Source organism: Pteropus vampyrus, unplaced genomic scaffold, assembly GCF_000151845.1.
Source record: "Pteropus vampyrus isolate Shadow unplaced genomic scaffold, Pvam_2.0 Scaffold193, whole genome shotgun sequence".
Taxonomy (NCBI): domain Eukaryota; kingdom Metazoa; phylum Chordata; class Mammalia; order Chiroptera; family Pteropodidae; genus Pteropus; species Pteropus vampyrus.
The window spans coordinates 1,451,620-1,474,597 of record NW_011888974.1 but is presented as its reverse complement, the minus strand read 5'-3'; the positions used below and the strand labels follow the sequence as shown (position 1 = coordinate 1,474,597).

The following is a 22,978-nucleotide window of genomic DNA, read 5'->3' as shown; positions in this document are numbered from 1 at the left end:
AAATTGGCTCATGCACTTGTGGAGGCTGAGAAGTCCCAAGATCTGTAGTCAGGAAGCTGGAGACCTAGGAGAGCCAATAGTGTAATTCCAGTCCAAGGCCGAAGGCTTAAAAAGCAGAAGAGCCAGTAGTGTGAGTATCAGTCCAAATCTGAAAGCAATAGAAGACCAATGTCCTAGCTCAAAGACAACCAGGCAGAAAGAATTCTTACTCAGCCTTTTTGTTCTATTCAGGCCTTCAACAGATTAGTTGAGGCCTACCCACTGTGGAAAGGGCAGTCTTCTTTACTGAGTCTACCAATACCAATGTTAATCTCATCCAGAAACACTCTCATAGACATACTCCAAAATAATGTTTAACTAAATATCTGGGCACCCCATGGCCCAGTCAAGTTGAGGCATAAAATGAACCATCATACCATCCTTCAGCTACAGATCTGTGGGGTACTCACACATAGACTTTTGGAACACCCTGTCTGCATGACACCCCTCGTTTCCCTTGATCTGCCCAATGATTTCCAGCCATTTCAGCTGTCTTGAAGTCTGATCTCTGCCTCCTCAGCCTAATGTGATCACCCTACTCTACTCAGACTCTAGGTCTCTGCCCTAATTGAGAACTTGTCCTCAGGTAGAGGGTCTAGGTGATTTGGGGGCTCACCTCATGAGTTACCTTTCAGGGATCAGTCTTGTGCTTCCTGTTTTCCTCTGCCTAAAAGTAGTTCAAAAATTCATAAATTTTGTCCATTTTTATAGTTGTTTGTGGTAGAAGGACTAGTCTGGTATCACTTAATCATGGCTAGAAAGGTTAGTTTTCATCCGCTTTTAGAGTATTTTATTATATGAATTATAACAGTATTCATCCATTCTTGTGTTGGTAGACATTATTTAGGTGTGTTTAAATTATCAGTCATACAAATGATGCTGTAAGGACTAACTCTGTACCCAGACATGGAATTGCAGTGTTATACATATTTATTCAGACTTATTAGATACTGCCAAATTACTCTCCAGATTATACTGTTCCAGCAACAGCATATGAGTTCCATTTGTTCCATGTCCTTGCCAAAATTTGATATGTTGAACTATTAAATTTTTCTGCTTGTGCAAGTGAATGCAAAATGATATCTTGTTAATGCAGTAAACCTTTCCCAGATTACTAGTGAGGTTAAACATACATATGTATGTGTATGTGCATATATATACACATATATATGTATATATTTACACATGTACATATTTACTATTGGCTATTTGAGTTTCCTAGTCAGTAAAATGCATTTTTATATCACTTGTCCTTTTTTTACAGTTGGGTCAGCTTTTTGTTATTGATTCTTAGGAATTCCTTATAAATTCTAGTTACTATTCTTTTTCGGTTATGTGAGTTAGAATTGTTCTTTTCCAATCTTGGCTTGTATTTTAGCTGCCTATGTTGTTTTTCCATATAGAAATATTAAATTTTAATGTAGTCATTTATCTATATTTTACTGAATGATTTATGCTTTTTTGTGTCCATTTCTTTGACCTCTAAACACAGGGGTGCCCCAGGGCTCAGGCCTAGGAAGTCTCTACATTAATTCCCAAGTAATCGTACGTAAGTCTCATGGCATCTGTACACTGATGGCTTTTACATCTAGCTCCTCTGAACTCCAGTAATACATGATAATTCAAAGGATCTTAACTGAGTTAGAGCTTTATTCCTCCTTTATTATCCAAGTTTCTTGAATGGGATGTCTGCAGTCACTGCCTCCATTTCCTCATCTTCCATTCACTGTTTAACCTATTGCAGCTTTGGCTTTTGTCTCACTGATACTGATGATTTTTTTCTTCAGCAACACAGCCCATCCCCCTTTCTTTTCAAATGAAGACATGTGAAATGTCACAATACATTAAACAGATAGATGGCGGAATTGCCCTGGCAATGAGTAGGAGAAGAGAATTGCTTGCTTTTTTTATCTTTCCATGTTGCTCCAGAGACATCTTTACTGAGCTCTGCCTATCTTTCCAATCTCCCTATTTCCCCAAACATCCTAATCTACAGACATATTGGACTATTTGGAGACTCTTGTATCATACTCTTTCCCATTTCTTTGCAGCTGCTGCACAATGCTCCTTCATCTGCCTGAGTCAGCTTTCACCACTTCTCCTCAGCTCAAGTACGACCTCTCAGCCCATCTTTCCCTTTATCATTTCTTCTCATTTTGTGCCTCTACTATCACACTTACTACACTGAATTGTAAGTTTCCATTAATATATTTCTTCCCTATTAAACTGTGGCCTTCTAGAAATCAGAGAACCTGCCTTTCCTTCATTAGTGTCTTTAATGTTTATCAATAATGGAATGACTAATTCAACGAATGAATGGCCAAGGAAGCTAAGCTAGGACAAGGTCTGAATTGGCAGACCAACTTTGTTTTTTTAAAAGTTTTATTAACATACAGTTCACAGGGTTGTGAAGCAATCAGCATAATCTAATTCTAAAACATTTTTGTTCCCCAATAGGAAACTACCCTTAAGCTGTTGCTCTCCATTTCCCAATCCCCAACACACTCCCCAGCCCTACACAACTATTAATCTTCTTTCTCAGACCAGCAAATTTAACACAGGAAAATTGGTCACAAATCATCAGTCGATTCTGGACCAAGATGTAGAATTTGGTAGATAATTGTCCCACTTTATCAACTGGTACTGCAGAAACTCAAACTTACATTGCAGCCCCAGGTTTCATCTGCAATTTATTAGACTGAGTGGGAATTTATTAGAACTAGATCCACATTTAACAAGTGGGGTTGGTTTGGGTTGGTTTTGCCTTCATTGTTGTTGTTTAAGTAAACCTCCTTTATCAGTCTGTACTTGGGCAGAAAACAGGGTAACTGGAAAAACCTCATAACTTCTGGTAGCAACTGTGAAAAGTGCCTGATAATCTCTTCGGGAGAGTTTAGTCCCCTAGAAGATAAGCATCACGCGAGTAGTCGCTTTATGGAGCTTTTATTTTTAACCAGATTCTTCACAGGCTCACCTCTGGATGGGTGCTGTGCAGGTGGACACGTAGGCGGCCTCAAGAATCAGAATTCGGTTTCCAGGGAGGTCGCATTTTCCGAATTGGGTAGAGTCTATCGCGTTGCCAGGCAGTAGCGATTCCCCTCGCAGTTGCGCGTCCAAGTCGCGTGCGCAGTGACGCAGCCGGCGCCCGGTGACGCAGGGCGCGGTGCACGCTGGGATATTTAAGTCTTCTCCGCGGCGCGGAGCCGCGATGTCTCCGGCGGCTGCGGCGCCCGGAGGAGGCGAGCGGCGGCGGCCGATAGCGAGCGTCAGGGACGGCCGGGGCTGGAGCGGCGGCGGGGTGACACTCCTCGGCCTGTCGCTGCTCGGCCTCGTGCTGTACCTGGTGCCGGCAGCGGCTGCGTTGGCCTGGCTGGCCGTGGGGGCTACCGCGGCCTGGTGGGGACTGAGCCGCGAGCCCCGAGGTTCTCGTGCTGTTTCCACGCTCGTTCGGAACGCGCGGCGTCAGCGAACACTGCTCGCCTCGCCTCCGGCCAAGTCGGCAGTAAACGGAAACCTTCTAGAGCCGCGGACCCTGCTCGAAGGACCCGACCCGGCTGAACTGCTCCTCATGGGCAGTTACCTGGGCAAACCCGGCCCCCCGCAGCCTGCACCGGCTCTGGAGGCCAGAGACCCGCGGGAGAGGCCTGGCCGCCGCCCGCCCCCCCGCACCGCGCCGCCGGCTCACTCGGCTCATCGCTTTCACCACGTTCACCCCTCTCTCCCCACTTCTCTTCTCCGACCCTCCAGGAGGCCTTCCCACAGGTAAGATATGCAGATATTTACCAGACCGTCCTCTCTCTATTGACTAGCTTTGAATTGAGGACTTGACTTTTAAATTCCATTTACTTTTTCATTAAGTCCAAAGTGGATTCTGTGTTGTTTTGTCCTCTTCAGACACGTTGGTGCATGTCAGACGTCTCCTCTGCCCCCTTTAATCGTTAGAATAAGATGTGGCCACAGCCATTCCCTACCTTTCAATTCTTAAAGCTATTTGAGTTTTAGTACAGCATAGATTTAGCAGAATGCTTGTTAACACTATCTTTCTGATGAAAATATCACTTATTTTTCGAGTGCAGTTACATAGCATGTTTTATTTTTTTCTTTGGACTTGTAAGAGATTTCATCAGCTGAGTTCAAAGAGGTGTTCCCAGGAAACACTTCTTTCCTTTGGTGGAACTTGATTAGTAAAGATGATCAGATTAAAGAGACATTTTCATTTAGTCCCAATAGCAGACAAAATACAAAAATTTGGTGAAAATATAGGTTCTTGATAAGTACATTTAGTTGGGAAAATGAACATTTAAGTGTTAAAAATGTTTGACTTTTGGTGTATATCACTGATGACTTAGCGTAAGAGATCGAAGGGTTCTTGAAAAGTTCCTCCCTGCGTGTCCTAATGCACACTTTTCCACCATTGTAGTTTTTCTTGTGTGGGCAAGGTTTTCAGTTTCCCTTTCAAATTTTTGAAGTCCACTGTAGGGACAGCTGTTATGCAGCTGCCACTTTCTGCCCTTAAATGGAGTGGATATAAGTTGCCATAAAAATATTGTGTTCTGTGTTTCCTAGAGATTTAAGCTCTCTGGGAAATGGCTGAACCCACATGATTCTTTAGTCAGTTAAATTTTCAGACGTTCTTTTAAGCTTTTTTGGTTCCATAACATGCTTCTCATTCTCCACAGGGATTGTGGGACTGTATCAGATCGGTTTCTAATAACACCTCGAAGACGATATCCAATCCAGCAGGCCCAGTATTCCTTTCTGGGGGTACTTCCCACAGTGTGCTGGAATGGTTATCACAAGAAGACGGTGCTATCTCCTCGTAATTCCAAAATGGTGTGCAGCCCAGTAACAGTGAGGATTGCTCCTCCCGATAGCAAATTGACTCGTTTTCCAGCGTGAGTACTATTGGAAGAATAGACTCTTTTTTGTTTCCACTTTATTTTTCTATGATCGTTCCTTTGACAAGACAACTATAAAACAAACAAAAAGAAAGTACTTGCTTATTTAAATGAGAATTCCCAAATGTAGTCATTGAGCCGTGGTTTTGTTTTTTGTTTGTTTTGCCTTAAACTGTAGCTTTTATTGCTAAGGACATTTTCTGTGAATGCAAAAATTACACTTTTGCTCGTTGGTTAGCTTCTGATTTTCAGTGACTGAAGTCTGTGTTGTGTAATATGGTAATTAAAATATCTTAATGCCAGACTCTTGTCTTTCATTGCAGACCAGAGCAGTTAATCAGCTCAGCACTGTCCTCACCATCAAGTAATGCTCCGGACCCATGTGCAAAGGAGACTGTACTGAGTGCCCTCAAAGAGAGGAAGAAAAGAACAGCGGAGGAAGAAGAACAAATATTTACTGATGGCCAGGAAAATAAAAGAAGGTAACAGGCCCAGCAGAGTACTAAAAAAGCTTCCCACATGGACTCTTGTGACTTATTGAAATACAGATTACTCCCAAAAAGATGAAAAGGCCAGCTCTAGTTTGCGAGCTTTAGTAGGTCCCCTTTTTTAGCTTTCATGGAAGAGTTTGGTAACAAGGGCTTTAATGCTATTCATCTCAGGTTAAGGCACAGGTTAGATAAATGTTATAATTTACCTTTTTTCATGAGTACTAGAGCTAAGCCAACGACCATTAGTCATGTTAGCCTCATACCTTTGATACAAGTGTCTTAGATTCTGTTTTTGAGAGAGAATACTCAGCTTTCCCTCACAATCTAGTGGTACTCAATTATTTTGGTAACAACTAGTTTAAATATCACAATTGTGCTGAAGGGATGCTTGGTTAAGAAGAATGAAGACTAGAATATGGTAGGTTTATCAGTAATGAGAATAAAGCCAATTTCATTAATTGGTTTTCAATAACTTAATGAAAATGAAGTAAGAAGCATGAAAAGAGAGCAGGTTGAAGTCACTAATTAGAGTGCAGAATTGTGTGTGGCTTTCTAAGGAATCAGTTAAGGATTCCATTCATTTTTAATACAGCAAATTGAGCAGCCACAATATGCCAGAGCCTATTCTAGGTTCTGTGGATAGAGCATTGAGTAAATCAAAGTCCGCATGGGATTTGTTTGAGGGAAAGAGACAAAAAGGGGGTAGGGGATAGCTAAACAAGGTAATTATAGATTATAGATTGTAAGCATATAAAGACATAAACAGGGTGTTATAACAGAGGGTATTGAGAAGGAGACTTCTTTATATAAGGTAGTCAAGGAAGCACTCTATGAGGAGACAGTGAACCCCACATTTGAAAAATATAATCGTCCCAATTGCTTAGAGCAGATTGTTCATATCCCACAGTTTCACGGTTGGCCATCTTTCATACTGTAGATAACAAAATTAAGTGGGAAAATATTAATCAGTGTGAGTATATTTATGTAACAGGAGAATCACGTAATGATTACTAGAGACATGATTTACAAGGGAGCAGTTTGAGCTAACATCAGCTAGTTAAGTAGGAGTGGTAGGAAGCCGGGAGTGTGGAAGTGAGAGAGAACTATTCTTATGGTCCAGATAGGTTTTTCATGTTCTCCAGGGTGGTAATGTTTACTTGACCCTAGTGAGCCTATAACTGAAGATTCTGTATTTTAACAATAATTGGAATAAGCAGTGATTAATAATCACACATAGGCCCTTCTTACATGTGAGATGTGTAGAGTTTTTCCTAACAGACCTGCCATATAAACCACTAGATCACTGTGGGATGTATGGATTGGTCCCTAAATTATTTTTTTGTTTTTAGCTTGTGGATGGTAGGGTGTTAAATTTGTGATTGTAATAATTAATACTCCTGAATCATTTGAAAAGTCTTAAAGTAGAATAAACCTTAACTTAACCTCTTCTATAGGTTCTTGGAAACTGCAATGACATAAAATGAAACTAAGTTTCTGATAAGCTAATTGATATAAACAGGAGTTAAGGTCCTATGGCATCTCATCAATGTTATAATGAAACGACACTGAACAAAATGATATTCGAAGATCCATATTTTCATATTTTCCTTATTGCCAGGACAATCTTAGAATAATTTTTTCTTTTGGAATCTTTGGGGTTTGAAGCAATCTTTTTCTTGTCCAACGTAGAACCTATGTTCCATAGAAATAGTATATAGTTCTAGGAATATGAGAATACATTTTAAGAAAAAAAGTCATTTCATTTAATTGAGAGTTTTTTGATTTATCACAGGCGCCATGATAGCAGTGGGAGTGGACATTCAGCCTTTGAGCCCCTGGTGGCCAATGGAGTCCCTGCTTCTTTTGTGCCTAAGTAAGTGAGCTATAGCTGGTTGAGATATACGCTATTTAGAAAAAGTATTGTCAGTTTCTGTTCTATAGATTTTCCTCTTTGCTTTTTACATAGCTTTATTTGTTCAGGTTTAAACATTTGAAATCTGAGAGGAACATTTTGAGTAACTTACCACAATAACTCTCTTTTATCTAATTCCTTTTAATATTTTTTATTAATATGGGTAAAATATATTAAGGCTAAGAGGGTATGTAAATATATTCAATAACCATGTATGTAAACAGAAGGATGTTAAGGTTTATGCAATGGGTAAAATGCAACAACGTGAAATTTAAGGTAAGTGTTAAATTTCTACATTTGAATTAAAACACGTTTGAGGAAGAAAAGGACGGGAGGTAAATTGGCTCAGAAATATATGCTAAAAGACTTGGGGTAACTTATATGCTTGATTTGAGGGAGCAGTATAATTTGTCTGCCAAAAAAGCTAATGTACTCCTAGTCTGTGCTGATAGAAAAACAAAGACTAGAATGAGGTGGTTTAGTGGTATTCCTGCTCTCCTTAATTCTGTTCAGATTGTCCATGGCGTGTTGTGTTTGGTGCATTACACTATAAGAGAGGATATACATAAACTGAAATTCGTTATGAGTGAAGCAGCTAAGATGTTTAAGGGGTGGTGGTGGTGGTGGTAGTGGCTGACTGAGTTTTATAAATATATAAATACTAGCCTAGAGAAGAGAAATCTCAAGAGGAATAAAGAAAGGAGGGAGGGAAAGGTAATGGTCTCCAAAAAACCGAAGGACTATCACATGAAGAAAGAAAAACAACTTGCTCAATACAGCTCCAAATAGGATCCATGAGTGAAAGTTAGAGAAAATGTGTTTTCATCCAATATAAAAATAAACTGGTCCAGGTATTTCACTCCAAGGAGAGAGTGAGTTGTCCACATTGCAACAGGTTGGACAACTATTCTCCAGGAAAGATATTTAGGGAATTTGTTTTATTTGGAAGCTTAGGAAAAATGGTTCCTCTTAACTGATTTTTTTTAACAGCTTTATTGAGGGTTAACTGACATGTAAACTGTCTGAAGTGTACAGTTTGATAAGTTTTGACACATATACACCTGTGAAACCATCACCACAGTCAAAATAATGACGACAACCATCACCTCCAAAAATTTTCCTCTGCCCCTTAGTAATATCTCCCTCTAATCTTGCCCCTATGTCCAGGCATTCACTAATCTGCTTTCTGTCACTGTAAATTAGTGTGCATTTTCTATAATATGATATAAGTTGAATCATACATTCAATTTTCAAAATGTTGGACTTTCCCATTATTTATACCAGGCAAAATAGACTTTTATTTAAAATAAAGGCTATAACAAGAGACAAAGAAGGACCCAGTATTCACATTTCTGGGTATTTATCTGGATAAGACCCAAACACTACTTCAAAGGGATACGTGACTATATGTTCATTGCAGCACTATTTACAATAGCCGTGATATAGAAGCAACCTGTGTGTCCATCAATAGATGAGTGGATAAAGAAGAAGTGGTACATATATACAATGGAATATTACTCAGCCATAAAAAAGAATGAAATCTTGCCATCTGCAACAACATGGATGGACCTAGAGGGTATTATGCTGAGTGGAGTAAGTCAGTCAGAGAGAGACAAATGCTGTGTAATTTCACTTGTGGAATCTAAAGAACAAGGCAGAAACAAACTCATAGATAGAACATTCTGATGGTTGCCATATGAGGGGGGAGTGGGTAAAAATGAAAAGGGATTAAGAACAAATTGATAATTACAAAATAGTCATGGGGATAGGTTGTAAAGTATAGCATAAAGGGTATAGTCATCAATGTAATTGTATAGTGTCAGATGGGTACTGTGTTTATCAAGGTAGCCACTCTAAGATTTATAAATGTCTAATCACCACGTATACCTGAAACTAACGTAATATTGTACGCCAACTTTAATTGAAAAATTTAAAAGGTATTTTAAAAATTTGGCTTTCCCCTTCTTGATTTTGTCAGGTGTATTTAGCCAAATTGTTAACAGTAAAATTAAGAGCATTGTCTTTTCTATTACGTTTATTTGAGAAAGCTTTTGAGACCATGGATGAAGCCTTAAAAGAATGTTGACTTCAATAGCACATCTAACTGTTTTTTTCTCTTTTATTAGACCTGGGTCTCTGAAAAGAGGTCTCAATTCCCAGAGTTCAGATGACCACTTGAATAAGAGATCCCGCACCTCTTCTATGAGCTCCATGACGAGCACATACACAGGTGGCATTCCTAGTTCCAGCCGCAATGCCATTACCAGTTCTTACAGTTCTTCTCGAGGTTTCTCTCAGGTACGTTCTTATGGCATAGGTAGAATGGGTTCCTAGCATTAATTAATTGATTAGCCAGTGTTTACTAACCACTTTCTGTCAGATATTGGGATTACCTCTATCAGAAGATACAAATCCCTTGAATGATAACTGTAGACCAATGAGACAGAATAGAAAGCCCAGAAAGTAAACCAGCTTATATCTGATACAAGACAGAGCCATAATTACAGATAAATGGACAAAGGATGAATAATTCAATAAATGGTATTAGTTGGATTGAGAAGGTAGATTGAGTCTGGATTACATTGGGTCATAAAATTATAGGCATTGTGAATTTAGTGAAAGTCTTAAAAATAAGTGTAATTCTTTTTTAGAAAGAGGACATCATATAGCTTAGGGCAGGGGTCCCCAACCCCCAGCCCTTACTGGTACTGGTCCATAGCCTGTTAGAAAATGAGCTGCACAGTGAGCAAGGGAAGCTTCATCTGTATTTGCAGCTGCTCCCCAGTGCTAGCATCACCGCCTCGCCTCCACCTCAGATCATTAGGCATTAGATTCTCATAGGAGCACCAGTCCCTGGTGCCAAAAAGGTTGGAGATGGCTGACCTAGAGCCAGCTTTGCTGCCAGACTTGATTCAGATTTGGCTCTGACACTTAGTAAGCTATATGGCCTTGGGCAGGTAAATCACTTAACTCTTTCTCATCTTTGAAGGATTGTTGTAGAGAGTGAAGGTAAGTTTGGAAAAGTACCCATTAGTGCCTGTCAGTAAGTGGGTGCCCAGTTACATAGTACTATAAAAAAAAAATAAAGCGTGTGGAGGAAGATTTTTGAGGGGAGAAAATTCTTGAGATATGTTAATCAATCCAGAAGGTTCTTATAGTAATATAAATCTAAGAGGGAGGTCTAAGTCAGAGCAGTTGCGGGAATGCAAAGAAGATAATAAAATCTTTACGTTGAGCACTTATTCTGTGCTAGGCACTTTACGTTCATTTCCTCATTTAATTATCACAACAGGCCTATTAAGTACACCTATTATCCCAATTTTAAAAATCTTTTTATTATGTCAGATTTCAAATGTACATGCAAGGAAAGGAAATGCAAAAATGAGCTTCCATCTAGCTTCAGTAGTTAAAAGCATTTGTCAGTCCTGTTCCATCAATACCCCCATACTTTTCGGTTTTGCTTTTGTGTTTTAAAGTAAATATCAAATGTTATTTCACCTATAGAAGTACTTCAGTGCGTTTTTATGCTTTTAACATTAATAAATCACAATACTGTTATTCCTCTTAAACAAGAATAATTATTTAATATTAGTTAATATCACTCCATGTTCAAATTGCCCTCACTACCCCAAACTGTCTTCATTACAGTTACTTTGTATCTGGGGTGAAAAATCAATTCATTGCATTTGGTTCATATGTCTGTTAGGCTTTTACTCTATAATGCTACTATTTTTTCTGTGCTTTTGAAAAAACTGGATTATTTTGTTCTGTAGAATTTTCCACATTCTGGATTTAGTTCACATTGTCCTGGTGTCATTTTAACATGTACTCTGTCCTATTTTCCCTGTAAATAGGTGGTTAGATCCTGAGTCTGGATTAGATTAAAGTTTAATTATTTTGGCAGAATATTGAATAGGTAGTGCTTTGTACTTCCGGTAGCATCACTTTAGGAGCACAAGATGTCCGATTGTCTCCCTTTTGTGTTGTTAATATTGATCACTGGGTTCAGATGTTGTCTGTTACTGTCTGTTTTCATGAGTTTTTCATCTGAAGGTTTTAGTAGCCATTTATCTTTGCCTAGGTCCATTGTTTTATTAGGTTGCAAAATGATGATATTCTGTCTTTTCCTCTACATTTATTAACTGAAATTCTTTGTCAAAATATGCCCTAACTATAGGAATGACAATGTGTAAAAAGACATTGATGCCATTGCTAATTCCAAAGGTGACGAATGAGGTTTTTGCTGCTGTTGATTATATTTAAGAAATTCTGAATTTTAATAAGCATTTTATGACCCTCGATGCATTCTAGTTATTCTTTTTGATGCACAAAATTTCCAACTTTGACCAGTGGAAGCCCTTTCACATTAGCTCTTGTATCTTTTTGTTTTGACTCCAGTTGTCTTTTGATAATAGTTTCATTGTTTTTCGTTCAGAAACTATTCCATCTTGTACATTTCCAATCCAAATTGAAGTTGGCTATTTTTTAAGTAGCCTTGGTTTTTTTCAGGCAGAAACGACATTTAGATACTATAATCTGGATTCTAGGAGAGTTAAGATAGACATATTCTTTTGAGAAAGGACTCTAAATCATTAGTTTATTTTAATATTTCAAATTCAGATTTAGGATTACAGGAATTTTTACATAATTTCTTTGGCTATATATTTTTATATATTTTTACATAAAAGTTGCTTCATAATTACTTATGATTCATCCTAGTACACACAATTTCAAAATAACAATGTCATTATTAACATTAAGACTTATGAAATCAGCTTAAGAATTATTTGTGATTCATGTTGTCATTAGTGTATATTCCTCTATGGATACTGGGGACATAAAATCAAAATATGTGTTTTGAAGTAATGTGAATTAATTATTCTCAGTTGGTTACACCACCAACTTTGATATAAACAGTTGACTCTTGAACAACACGGGGTAGGGATGTAGAACCCCCTAGTGTCGAAAATCCCACGTAACTTTAGTTAGCCCACCACATCCACATATTCTCTATGGAAATTATAGAACAGTTGAAACTATAATAAGGCTGTTCAAGAATCAATTGTAAGGTTCCTTTGTTATGTTTTCATGTTTTAGGGTTTCTGTGTTTTTATGTTATATAGTTTTCTTTTATAAAGTTTGTTTTTAATTATGTACAATACTTAAATTGTTCCAAAAAACATATGCTAAAACAAGATACACTCAGAGAAGTTTCCCTCTTTCCAATCTACATTATTCCCTTTCTCTCCATTTTTGTTTCTTTTTGATTATCCTGCCATTGTTTTTTTTTAAAACTATATGCAAATCTGTAAACCCCCACTTTCTGACATTGAGGGTAGTAATATATATAAATTTGAGCCTTGCTTATTTTCACTTACTGTACACTAGAGGTCAATCCAGAGTAGTATATAGAAATTCATCTTTTTTTTTTTTTTTTTTGCAACTGCATAATTACTCTTGTCCTCTATTGATAAACATTGAATTCTTTCAGTCTTCTGCTTTTACAGGTAGTGCTGCAAATAATATTTTTAATTCATAAGTTATACTTCTGCAATTATACTTCTGAGATAGATTCCTAGAAGATAGATTCCCAGGTCAAGGGTTAAATGTGTGTGTAATTTTGCTAGATTTTGTTCATTTCCCTTCTTTAGAGTATGTACCATTTAACATTATCATTAGCTTTGTATGACAGTGACCCTTTCTCCACAGTCTCAACAGATTAAGTTTTTTACCAGTTTGACAGATAGTATTTACTGTCTCTTATGAGTAAGTTTGAGCAGCTTTTCATATATTAGAGAACTATATTCCAAATGAACTAAAGGTTTAAATGTAAAATAGAAACTATAGAGAAGTATTTGTGAAAACAAAGTTCTCACACATTGGTGGGTGTCATTTGGTACAGTTCTCTAGGGCACAGTGTGGTGGTAGTTACCAGCATTAGAAATGCACATGTCCTTTGATCCAGCCAGTTTACTTTGAGGAATTAATCTTACTCAAAGATATATACAAGGATGTTGATTTCAGCATTATTTTAATACCAGAAGCTTGGAAACAATGTATATGTACCTTTTCAGGGGACAGGTTGAATAACTAACTTACAGTATTTCTAATATGTTCCATTATATGAATATACCACAATTAAATACTGTGTAACTATTAAAAAGAATAAGGCATCTTACTAGGCATTGACCTGAATGATGTGAAAATATATATATAAAAAAACAAGGTGCAGAACTCTGTGCAGTGTCCTCTATAATTTGCGCTGCTGGTTTCTTTCATCTTTTAATGTGCATAGAATAATTCTGACAAGATATATTAGAAATCGATAACTTATTGGGAAACTTTTTACTGTGTATTTGTTGGAATTTGTAACATGCTACCAGTATTACCTTTCCTGGTTTCAAAAATTTTTAAATAGAGTAAAATGCCCCTGTCCTGGCTATCCCAGTCTCCATCCCATCTCCATGCCTGTTATTAACATCCCTACTATGTATACAAACACAGATAATACACAGAATTTTTGGACTGTTTTACACAAATGAGATCATAGCTTGTGTGCTTTTTTGCATCTTTTTACATCATTATATGTTGCATAACATTCTATGTCATGTAAGAGTATAATATGCAGAAAAATAAATATTGTAAGCGTACAGCTCCATGTAACCATCACCCATGTCAAGTAGTAAATCATTTTCAACACCCAGAAAGCCCCTCTCATACCCACTCCCGATCACTACTCTTTTTCTCTTTCTTTCCTGAATATTAGCACTATTTATATTTTTTTCTGTTTTCAAACTTTATATAAATGGAAACATAGAATGTGCTTTTTTTTGTGTTTGGCTTCTTTCACTCAATATTTTACTTGTAAGATTTATCCATGTTGTATGTTGTAGTAGGTCTTTTATTTTCATTTCTTTCTACTGTTCCATTATATGAACATACTACAATTAATTTATCTCTTCTATCATTGAATGTTCGGGTTTCCAGTTTGGAGCTATAATAATGCTGTAATGAACATTCTTGTGTAAGTCTTTTGGTGCACATATATAAAGTATGTATATGTTCAGTTTTAGTAGATGTTGACCAGGTTTTTTTAAGTGATATTTCAATTTATATTCCTACCAGTGCAGTATGAGATTTTTTTTTTTTTGTAGTTACACATCCTCACTAATACTTGGTGTTGCCTATCTCTTTAGTTACTCATTCCAGTGGATGTGAAGTAATATTTCATTGTGGTTTTAATTTTGTTTACCTGGTTACTAATGAAAAAGAAATATGAACTATTCATTGGCCATTTGTCCATCCTTTTTTTATGAAGTGTGTATTCAAGTTTCTTGGTTCTTTTCCATTAGATTTTTTCCCCCTTATTTATATAATATATAAGTTCTTTATATTTTTTAGATACAAGTTCAGAAATACTTGTGTTGCAACAAATAAGTGTCCTACTCTGGTTCACCTTTTCGATCTTTTATAGTCTTTTCACTTATGGTTTGTATATTTTGTGTACTATTTAGGAAATTTTTGCTTAAGGTCATGATGATATTCTCTTATGCTACTTTCTAGAAGCTTTATTATTTTTCCTTTCACATTTATATTTATAATCCTCCTGAAATTGACTTTTCTGTATGCGGTGAGCTGGGAGTCAAATTAATGGTTTTCCATATAAATATCCATTTGACTTGGCAACATTTATTGAAAGGACCATCCTTTCTCTATTGCTCTGCAGCATCACCTTTGTCATAATTTAAGTGTCCATATATAAGTGGGTCCATTTCTAGATTCTGTTCTGTTCCACTGTTGTGTTTTTCTACTCTTGTGCCTGTTTTTCTACCCTGTGCTATGGTCTCTTTAAGTTTTGATACCTGGTAGAATAAGTCGTCCACTTTTCTCATTTCTCTCATTCCTCCTCAGAATTATCTTGGATCTTGGTCCTTTGCATTTCTATATTGTTTTAGAATCAACTTGTCGATTTCCAACCTCCCCCCCCCACAAAAAAAATTGCTGAGATGTTGAATGGGACGCCTTTACCTACCAATTACTTTGCAGAGAAATGACATTTTTACAATATTGAATCTTTGAATACATGAACTTGATATACCCTTCATTTATTTACATCATCTTTAATGTCTTTGTGTAGTAGTTTTACATATCTTTATTAAATTTATTCCTAGGTATATGTTTTTGATGCTGTTATAAATAGTATATTAAAATTTTTGTTGCTAATGTATTGAAATACAGATTTTTTTTTAATTCAGAAAACTTGATTAATTCTGAATATTCGTTTATAAAATCTTTAGGATTTTCGTATGTATATTATGTCTACAATAATAACAGTTTTGATCCTTTTTTCTCCCCAGTCCTTACATTGTTTATGTCTTACTGAACTTGACTAAGAACTCTAGTAGTGTTGAATAGAAGTGATAGTAAACATCCTGATCTTGTTTTTCCTAATTTCAGAGAATGTTCTTTTCACTTTTCATGTAATATATGATGTTTGATACAAGTTTTTTATAGATATCCTTTATTGGATTAAGGAAATTCCTTTTCCAAGGTTATATTATCAAAGAACCAATTTCATATGTTTTTCTGTTTCTTTAATTTCTGCCTTTATAGATATTATATCCTCTTGTTTGATTTGCTAGGATTTCTTTCTCACTTTTTAATATGGATTCTTATATCACTGGGGTTTTTTTCCCTCAGCTTTTCTCTTTTCTAATATATGCTTTTAAAGTTATTCATTTCTTGTACACTCAATTTTAGCTGCACCCTTCAGGTTTTGAAATAGAAGTATTTTTCAATTTCATTCAGTTCAAAATATTTTCTAATTTCCATTTCTTCTTTGATTCATGGGTTATTTAGAAAGATACGGCTGAATTTCCAAACAGTTGAGAATTCTCTTTTCGTTACTGGTTTTTAATTTAATTCTGCTAGGTCACAGGATATACTCATACCAATTTTTGAATGTTTTGAAATTTGCTTTATGTTCAGCTTTGAAATTTGCACATGTTTAGCTTTGTTAAGAGTTTCAACTTCACTTGAAAAGAAATTTTATTAGGAAGTACTCAATTGTGATTTATTTTCCTTGGAGTTTGTTGTGTGGCTTTATATCTTTTGATAGTTTTGGAAAACTCTCAGTCATTATCAATTCAGATATTGTTTTGCCCTATTTTCTCACCTTTCTGGTATTCTAGGATGTTAGAGCTTTTCATTGTGTTCCAAGTGTTTTACATTGCTTTGTCTTCCCATACTTCAGTTCTTCTGTTTCTTAATTTACTAATGTCTTTTGGCTTTGTGAAATCTGCTGTTTTTAAGCCACCCATTACATTTTTCTTAATTAAATTTATTGGGTTAACATTGGTTAGTAATATTATATAAGTTTCAGATGTACCCTTTATAATACAACATCTGTATATTGCATGTGTGCTCATCACCCATAGCATAATCTCCTTCCGTCACCATATATTTGGCTCCCTTTACCCTCTTCAGCGTTACTCCACTCCCATTCCCCTTTGGTAACCACCATACTGTTGTCTGCATATATTAGTTGGTTTTGTTTGTTTGTTGCTTTTGGTTTTATATCCCACATATAAGTGAAACCATGTGGTTCTTGTCCTTTTCTGTCTTACACATTTCACTTACTGTTATTCAGATCCACCTATGTTGTCACAAATGGCAGTATTTCATCTTTTTTATGGCCGAGTAGTATTCTACCGTATACATGTACCACATCTTCTCTATCCCGTCATCGGTTGAAGGACGCTTAGGTTGTTTCCATGTCTTGGCTCTATTGTGAATAATGCTGCAAGGAATATAGGGGTACATATATTGTTATGAAAAAGTGCTTTCAAATTTTTTGGGTAGATTCGCAGAAGAAGGATTGCTGGGTCACATGGTAGCTCTATTCTTAATTTTTTGAGGAACCTCCATATTGTTTTCCATAGAGGCTACACCAGTTCACATTCCCATCAGCAGTGTATGAGGGTTCACTTCTCCACATCTTGTCCAACACTTGTTATTTCTTGTCTTACTGATAATAGTCATTCTAACAAGCGTGAGGTGGTATCTTGATTTGCATTTCCCTTATAGCTGGTAAAGTTGAACATCTTTTTATATATCTGTTGACTAACTGTGTCTTCCCGGGGAAAGTGTCTGTTCAGATCCTCTACCCAGTTTTTAATTGGATTAGTTTTTTTCGTTGTTGTTCAGTTGTATGGGTTCTTTATATGTTTTAGATATTAGCCCCTTATTGGAGGTTTCATTCGCAAATATTTTCTCTCATTCGGTTGGTTGCCCTTGTGTTTTGTCAATGGTTTCTTTTGCTGTGCAGAAGCTTTTTAGTTTGATGTAGTCTCATTCATTTATTTTTGCTTACACTTCCCTTGCATTTGAAGTAAAGTTCAGAAAAACCCCTCGGAGATGAAGGTTCTTAAGTTTAGTGCCTATGTGTTCTTTGTATTTTATTATTTCAGGTCTTATATTCAAGTCTTTACTCCATTTTGAGTTAATTTTTCAGTATGATGTCATATGACAATCTAGTTTCATTCGATTACATGTGGCTTTCCAATTTTCCCAGCACCATTTATTGAAGAGGCCTTCTTTCTCCATTGTATGTTTTTGGCTCCTTTGTTAAAAATTAATCGTTTGTATATACATATGGGTTTATTTCTGGACTCTCAATTCTGTTCCATTGGTCTGTGTGTCTATTTTTCTGCCAGTACCATACCATTTTAATTATTGTAGCTTTGTAGTATAATTTGAAGTCATGGAGTGTGATACCTCCAGCTTTGTTTTTTATTTTTCTCAGAATTGCTTTGGCTATTGGGGATCTTTTGATGTTTGTTCCGTTTTTTTGAAAAATGCCATTTGAATTTTGATGGGGATTCCATTAAATCTGTATATTTCTTTAGGCAATCAACAATTAACTATGTTGATTTTTCTAATCCATGAGCATGGAATTTTTTTCCATTTCTTTGTGTCTTTAGTTTCTTTCAACAATGTCTTCTACGGCCATGCCACCCTGAACAAGCCAGATCCCGTCTGATCTTAGAAGCTAAGCAGGGTCAGGCCTGGTTAGTACTTGGATGGGAGACCACCTAGGAAGACTAGGTGCTGTAGGTATAAAAAATAAAAAATAAGGGCTTGTAAACTGACAAGGTCCTTGCAATCTGTGAGGTCAACCAAAGGTTGCCTTGCCTAAAAAACAAAAAAAAATAAAAACAGTGTCTTACAGTTTTCAGTGTATAGGTCTTTTACTTCCTTTAGTTTACTCCTAGGTATTTTATCTTTTTTGTTGCAATTGCAAATGGATTTTTTTTTTAATTTCTTTTTCTGATATTTCTTTCTTAGCATATAGAAATGCAACAGATTTTTGTATGTTGATATTTTTTTATCTTTTGCTACATCAATTGACATGATCATATGAGTTTTATCCTTTATTTTGTTAATGTATATCACATTGATTTGCATATGTTGAACCATCTTTATGTATCTATATTGAACCCCACTTGATTGTGATGTGTAATCGTTTATGTATTCAGTTTGCTAGTATTTTGTTTAGAATTTTTGCGTCTGTATTCGTCGTAGATATTGGCCTGTGATTTTCTTTTTTTGTGTTGTCCTTGCTAGGTTTTGATATCAGGGTAATGTTGGCCTCATAAAATGAGTTAGGAAATAATGCCTCTTCAATTTTTTGTAAGAGTTTGAGAAGGATAGGTATTAAATTTTCTTTGAATGTTAGGTAGAATTCACTAGTGAAGCCATCTGGTCCTGCACTTTTGTTTTTTGGGAAGTTTTTTATTACTGTTTTTAACTTTCTTACTATTGATCATTCTATTTTGATTCCTAAGAAGTTGTCTATTTCTTCTAGGCTGTTGAATTTTGTTTAGCCTTTCATAATATTCTTAATATAGTCTTTAGTATTTCTGTGGTGTCCATCGTAACTTCTATTGTCTTTTTGTTCTCTCTTTAATTCTACTCTAATTTTTATAATGTCCTTCCTTTTACTGACTTAGGGCTTCATTTTTCTTTTCTACTTCCTTAAGGTATAGTTTTAGATTGTTTATTTGAGATTTTTCTTATTTATTGAGATAGGCCTGTAATGGTATAAACTTCCCTCGTGGTACTACTGTTTTTGCTGCATCCCAAAATTTTCAATATGTTGTATTGCCATTTTCACTTGTCTCTGTATATCTTTTGGTCTCATTTCTTCTTTGACCTAATAGTTGTTCAGTAATGTGTTGTTTAATCTCCACATATTTATGGTTTTCCCAGCTTTCTTGTAGTTAATTTCCAGTTTCCTAGTGTTGTAGTCTGAAAGTGTGCTTGGTATGATTTCAGTCTTCTGAAATTTATTGAGACAACTTTTGTGCCCCAACATATGGTCTGTTCTTGAGAATGTTCCATATGCACTTGAAGCGAATGTATATTCTGTTGTTTTGGGATGGTAAGCTCTGTAAATATCAATTATGTCCACTTGATCTAATGTGTCATTTAAGGTCGATAGTTCCTTATTGGCGTTCCGTTTGTATGATTCTATCCATTGCAGTCAATGGGGTATTCAGGTCCACTACTGTAATTGTATTTTTGTCAACTTCTCCCTTTAGGCTTGTTATTAATTGCTTTATATGTTTTCACGCTCCCAGATTAGGTGCATATATATTGATAAATGTTATGTCTTCCTGAGAAATTATTCCCTTTATCATTATAAAATGCCCATCTTTGTCTCTTGTTACCTTTTTTTAATCTCAAAATCTATTTTGTCTGCTAAAAGTTTGGCTACACCTGCTTTTCTCTGAATGTCATTTGCTTAAGCCTCTGTTTTTGTAGATGAGATGAGTTTTCTGATGGCAACATTGTTGGGTCTTGTTTCTTAATCCATTGTACTACTCTGTGCCTTTTGATTGGTGAGTTCAGTTCATTTACATGTAGGGTGATCATTGATGTATGAGGACTTACTGTAGTCATTTTATCTTTTGTTTTCTGGTTATTCTGTATCTCCATTGATTCTTTTCCTTTGTGTTTCTGTCTGCTTTTTAGTTTGGTAGTTTTCTATGATTTTTTTACTGTTTTCCTTTTTTTTTGGCGGGGGAGGGGTAGGAAGAGCGGGTTACATGTCTCAGCTCTAGATTTTTGTTTTGTGGTTACCATTAGGTTTATGTAAACAAAGTTTCAGAATAGTCCTTTTTTATTTTGGTTGCATCTTATCTTCATTCATTGTGGAAGTTCAGTTATTTTCTCCTTCCTCTTTTATGTTTTTGTTGTCACAATAACCCTTTTTATGCTTTCATTCAATTCCAAATTGCAGAAGTTACTCTTCTTTTTAATGCTTTTTCCCTCCTTAACCTTTGTTATAATACCCTAATATGAACAAGAGTTTCCATTTCCTGCTTCTATTTACTATGGAAATGTTCTGTGTTCCCTGAGGAGGTGGGCATCCCCTCTGTGACCAGGTCACCGTGGTCTCAGGGTATTACCTCCAGTGGTGGGATGTGGCGAGTGGTGGGTCTACGGCCCTGTGAATTCCTGGCACTGCCTCCTGTAACCAGAGGCTGTCAGCTGCTCTGTACTCTCCGAGGTGTCCCAGCTGCCATAACGGGGGTCAGGAAGGGCAGGGAGGCAGGTATGAGCATCTGTGGTTTTGTTCTCTCCCTGATAATGGCTGTATTGCATCTCTACCTTTGTCACTGGGTTTAGCCACAGTAAGCACCGGCCACTCAGTCCAGAATGCTCTTTCTGCCCGTCCAGCCCTCTGTGCTGCCATGCGAGGGTTGCTACACAACTCCTTCCCCACTACTGAGACAGCTGGGGCTGCGGTGAATGTCAGATTGCATCTGTGGCTCCTACCTCTGTCCTTCCTCCATCCTGTCTGTCTCCCTTGCTTGTTCAGTATGCCTGTCTTCATATGTCTCAGTGTGTGGATCTCTCGAATTTATTTGTGTATTGAGCAGGTGACCTTTTGTTGAATTATAGTTGTCTAACTTGTAACTTTAAGGGTTGAAACCAAGAGATCTTCTCACTCTGCCATGATGCTTATGTCACTCTGAGGATCTGTCCATTGTATTCTTTTATTTCATTGTATTTCACTTATTCTTTTTTATAGTGACTGTTTATCTGCCAAAATTCTCTATTTTGTCATTTAAATTCTTATAATAAACAGTTATTCTAAAGTTTTGTTCAATAACTCTGGCATTTGAATTTTCCGTGGTCTCTTTCTGATGTTAGCTCTTTTTTTATTCGTTACTGATTAAATATCTTTTTATATACTTGATTCTTCTGTTCTTTTGTTTCTCTCTCAGATATTTGAGGAGAAATGTGACCTGAAGCTCTGAATGATAGTATCTTCTTCCAGAGAGGTTTTACTTTTGCCCCTGTCAGGCAGCTATAGTAGGAGCAGATTACCTCTGTCCAGTTGGAATTAACATGATTCTGAGTAGGTTGTCAGTTCTTAGGAAGGCTGGTTTGTTTTTGATTTGCCTTATATCCTAGTATGTAGCCTTCAGGATCCCAGCAAAAAGCCCGAAATGTTTTTTAGCGCTCCTCTTCTTTAGAAAGCACTGAATTCCAGTTTTTGTCTTTCAGGGCTAAGAGACTGCCAGAAGTTTTTTTCAGTAGCTTTTACTTTTGGAATTGGCAATCACCATGAAGGAAAAAGTAGATCTAACTGTGGGGCTCACCTCTTGGTACCTTTTCTCTGGTCTCTACAATGTCTCACTGTCTTTGATAGCCCTTCATACTGCCATACCTTCAAAGAGATGTATTTTATATATTCTTCAGCACTTTTTACTTATCCTCACCAGGAGGGTTGGTCTAAAACAACACAGTCAGCCATTGCTTAAAACATCGTCAGATTTTGTTCTAAAGCACCCTCACTCCTGGTGGAGCTTGTGACCTACTACAAGAAATACACTTAGTGATTCTAATAGCTGCTAACTGTTCTATTGTAAGTAGTTACCAGCCCTCACTTGTTGTGTGATATTTGAATATATGAAAGTTCTCAGATGTAGGCCTTAGGAAGGGGAGATTAAAGTAACATAGAAGTTATTTATGTTGAAGCTTTATTTATGTTGAAGCTTCTCTTTGAAAGAAATGTGTACTGAAGTAGTAAATATCCCCAGTAATCAATATAGATCTGGTGCAAGTGGTAGTATAGATATTTGACTTAATTGTGTTTTTCCAGAGGAACACTTGTAAATACTCAAATCTCAGCTACCAAAACTAGAAGTTGTAGCTTTGATATTATAAAATCATTACAAATGTTAGGCTAGTACCAGGTATAAAAAGTAAACTGTTCTACCTCTTTGTGCATGACATTGATACCTCCATGTGCCTTACAAGACTTGTCATTTTCCATAGTAGGCTGTTTACCCTGGCCTTCAAAAGTTCATACCCCTAGCTTGCATTTCTAATACCCAGTCCCTTATTCTTTTATTTATAGTTTATATTTAAGCCAAACCAGAATATTATCTCCTAAGAGCACCTAGTATTTCCCTACTTCCTTCCCTTCCCTTCTGTTCTCCATCTGGAATGAAGCGTCCATCCCACTGTAAACCTATAAAGGTTTGTCTTTCTTGAAGTGTTTATCAAATTATGGAGCATCTCACATGTCACCTTTATCTTCTATTGACAACTAACCAAAAAGC

General features: G+C 36.5%; 1 protein-coding gene and 1 pseudogene across 1 annotated transcript in view; both read left to right on the top strand.

The window, feature by feature from the left end:
- The first annotated feature begins 3,256 nt into the window (after positions 1–3,256).
- LOC105299687 (nuclear envelope pore membrane protein POM 121C-like) overlaps positions 3,257–22,978 on the top strand; it is a 30,848-nt gene continuing 11,126 nt past the window's right edge. Inside the window, exons 1-5 of the mRNA XM_011371533.2 lie at positions 3,257–3,801; positions 4,719–4,934; positions 5,261–5,419; positions 7,221–7,301; positions 9,467–9,638. Coding sequence (XP_011369835.2) covers positions 3,608–3,801; positions 4,719–4,934; positions 5,261–5,419; positions 7,221–7,301; positions 9,467–9,638 — 822 coding nt within the window. The 5' untranslated portion in view covers positions 3,257–3,607. The remainder of the gene's footprint in view (positions 3,802–4,718; positions 4,935–5,260; positions 5,420–7,220; positions 7,302–9,466; positions 9,639–22,978) is intronic.
- On the top strand, positions 18,340–18,458 carry LOC111746556 (annotated as a pseudogene).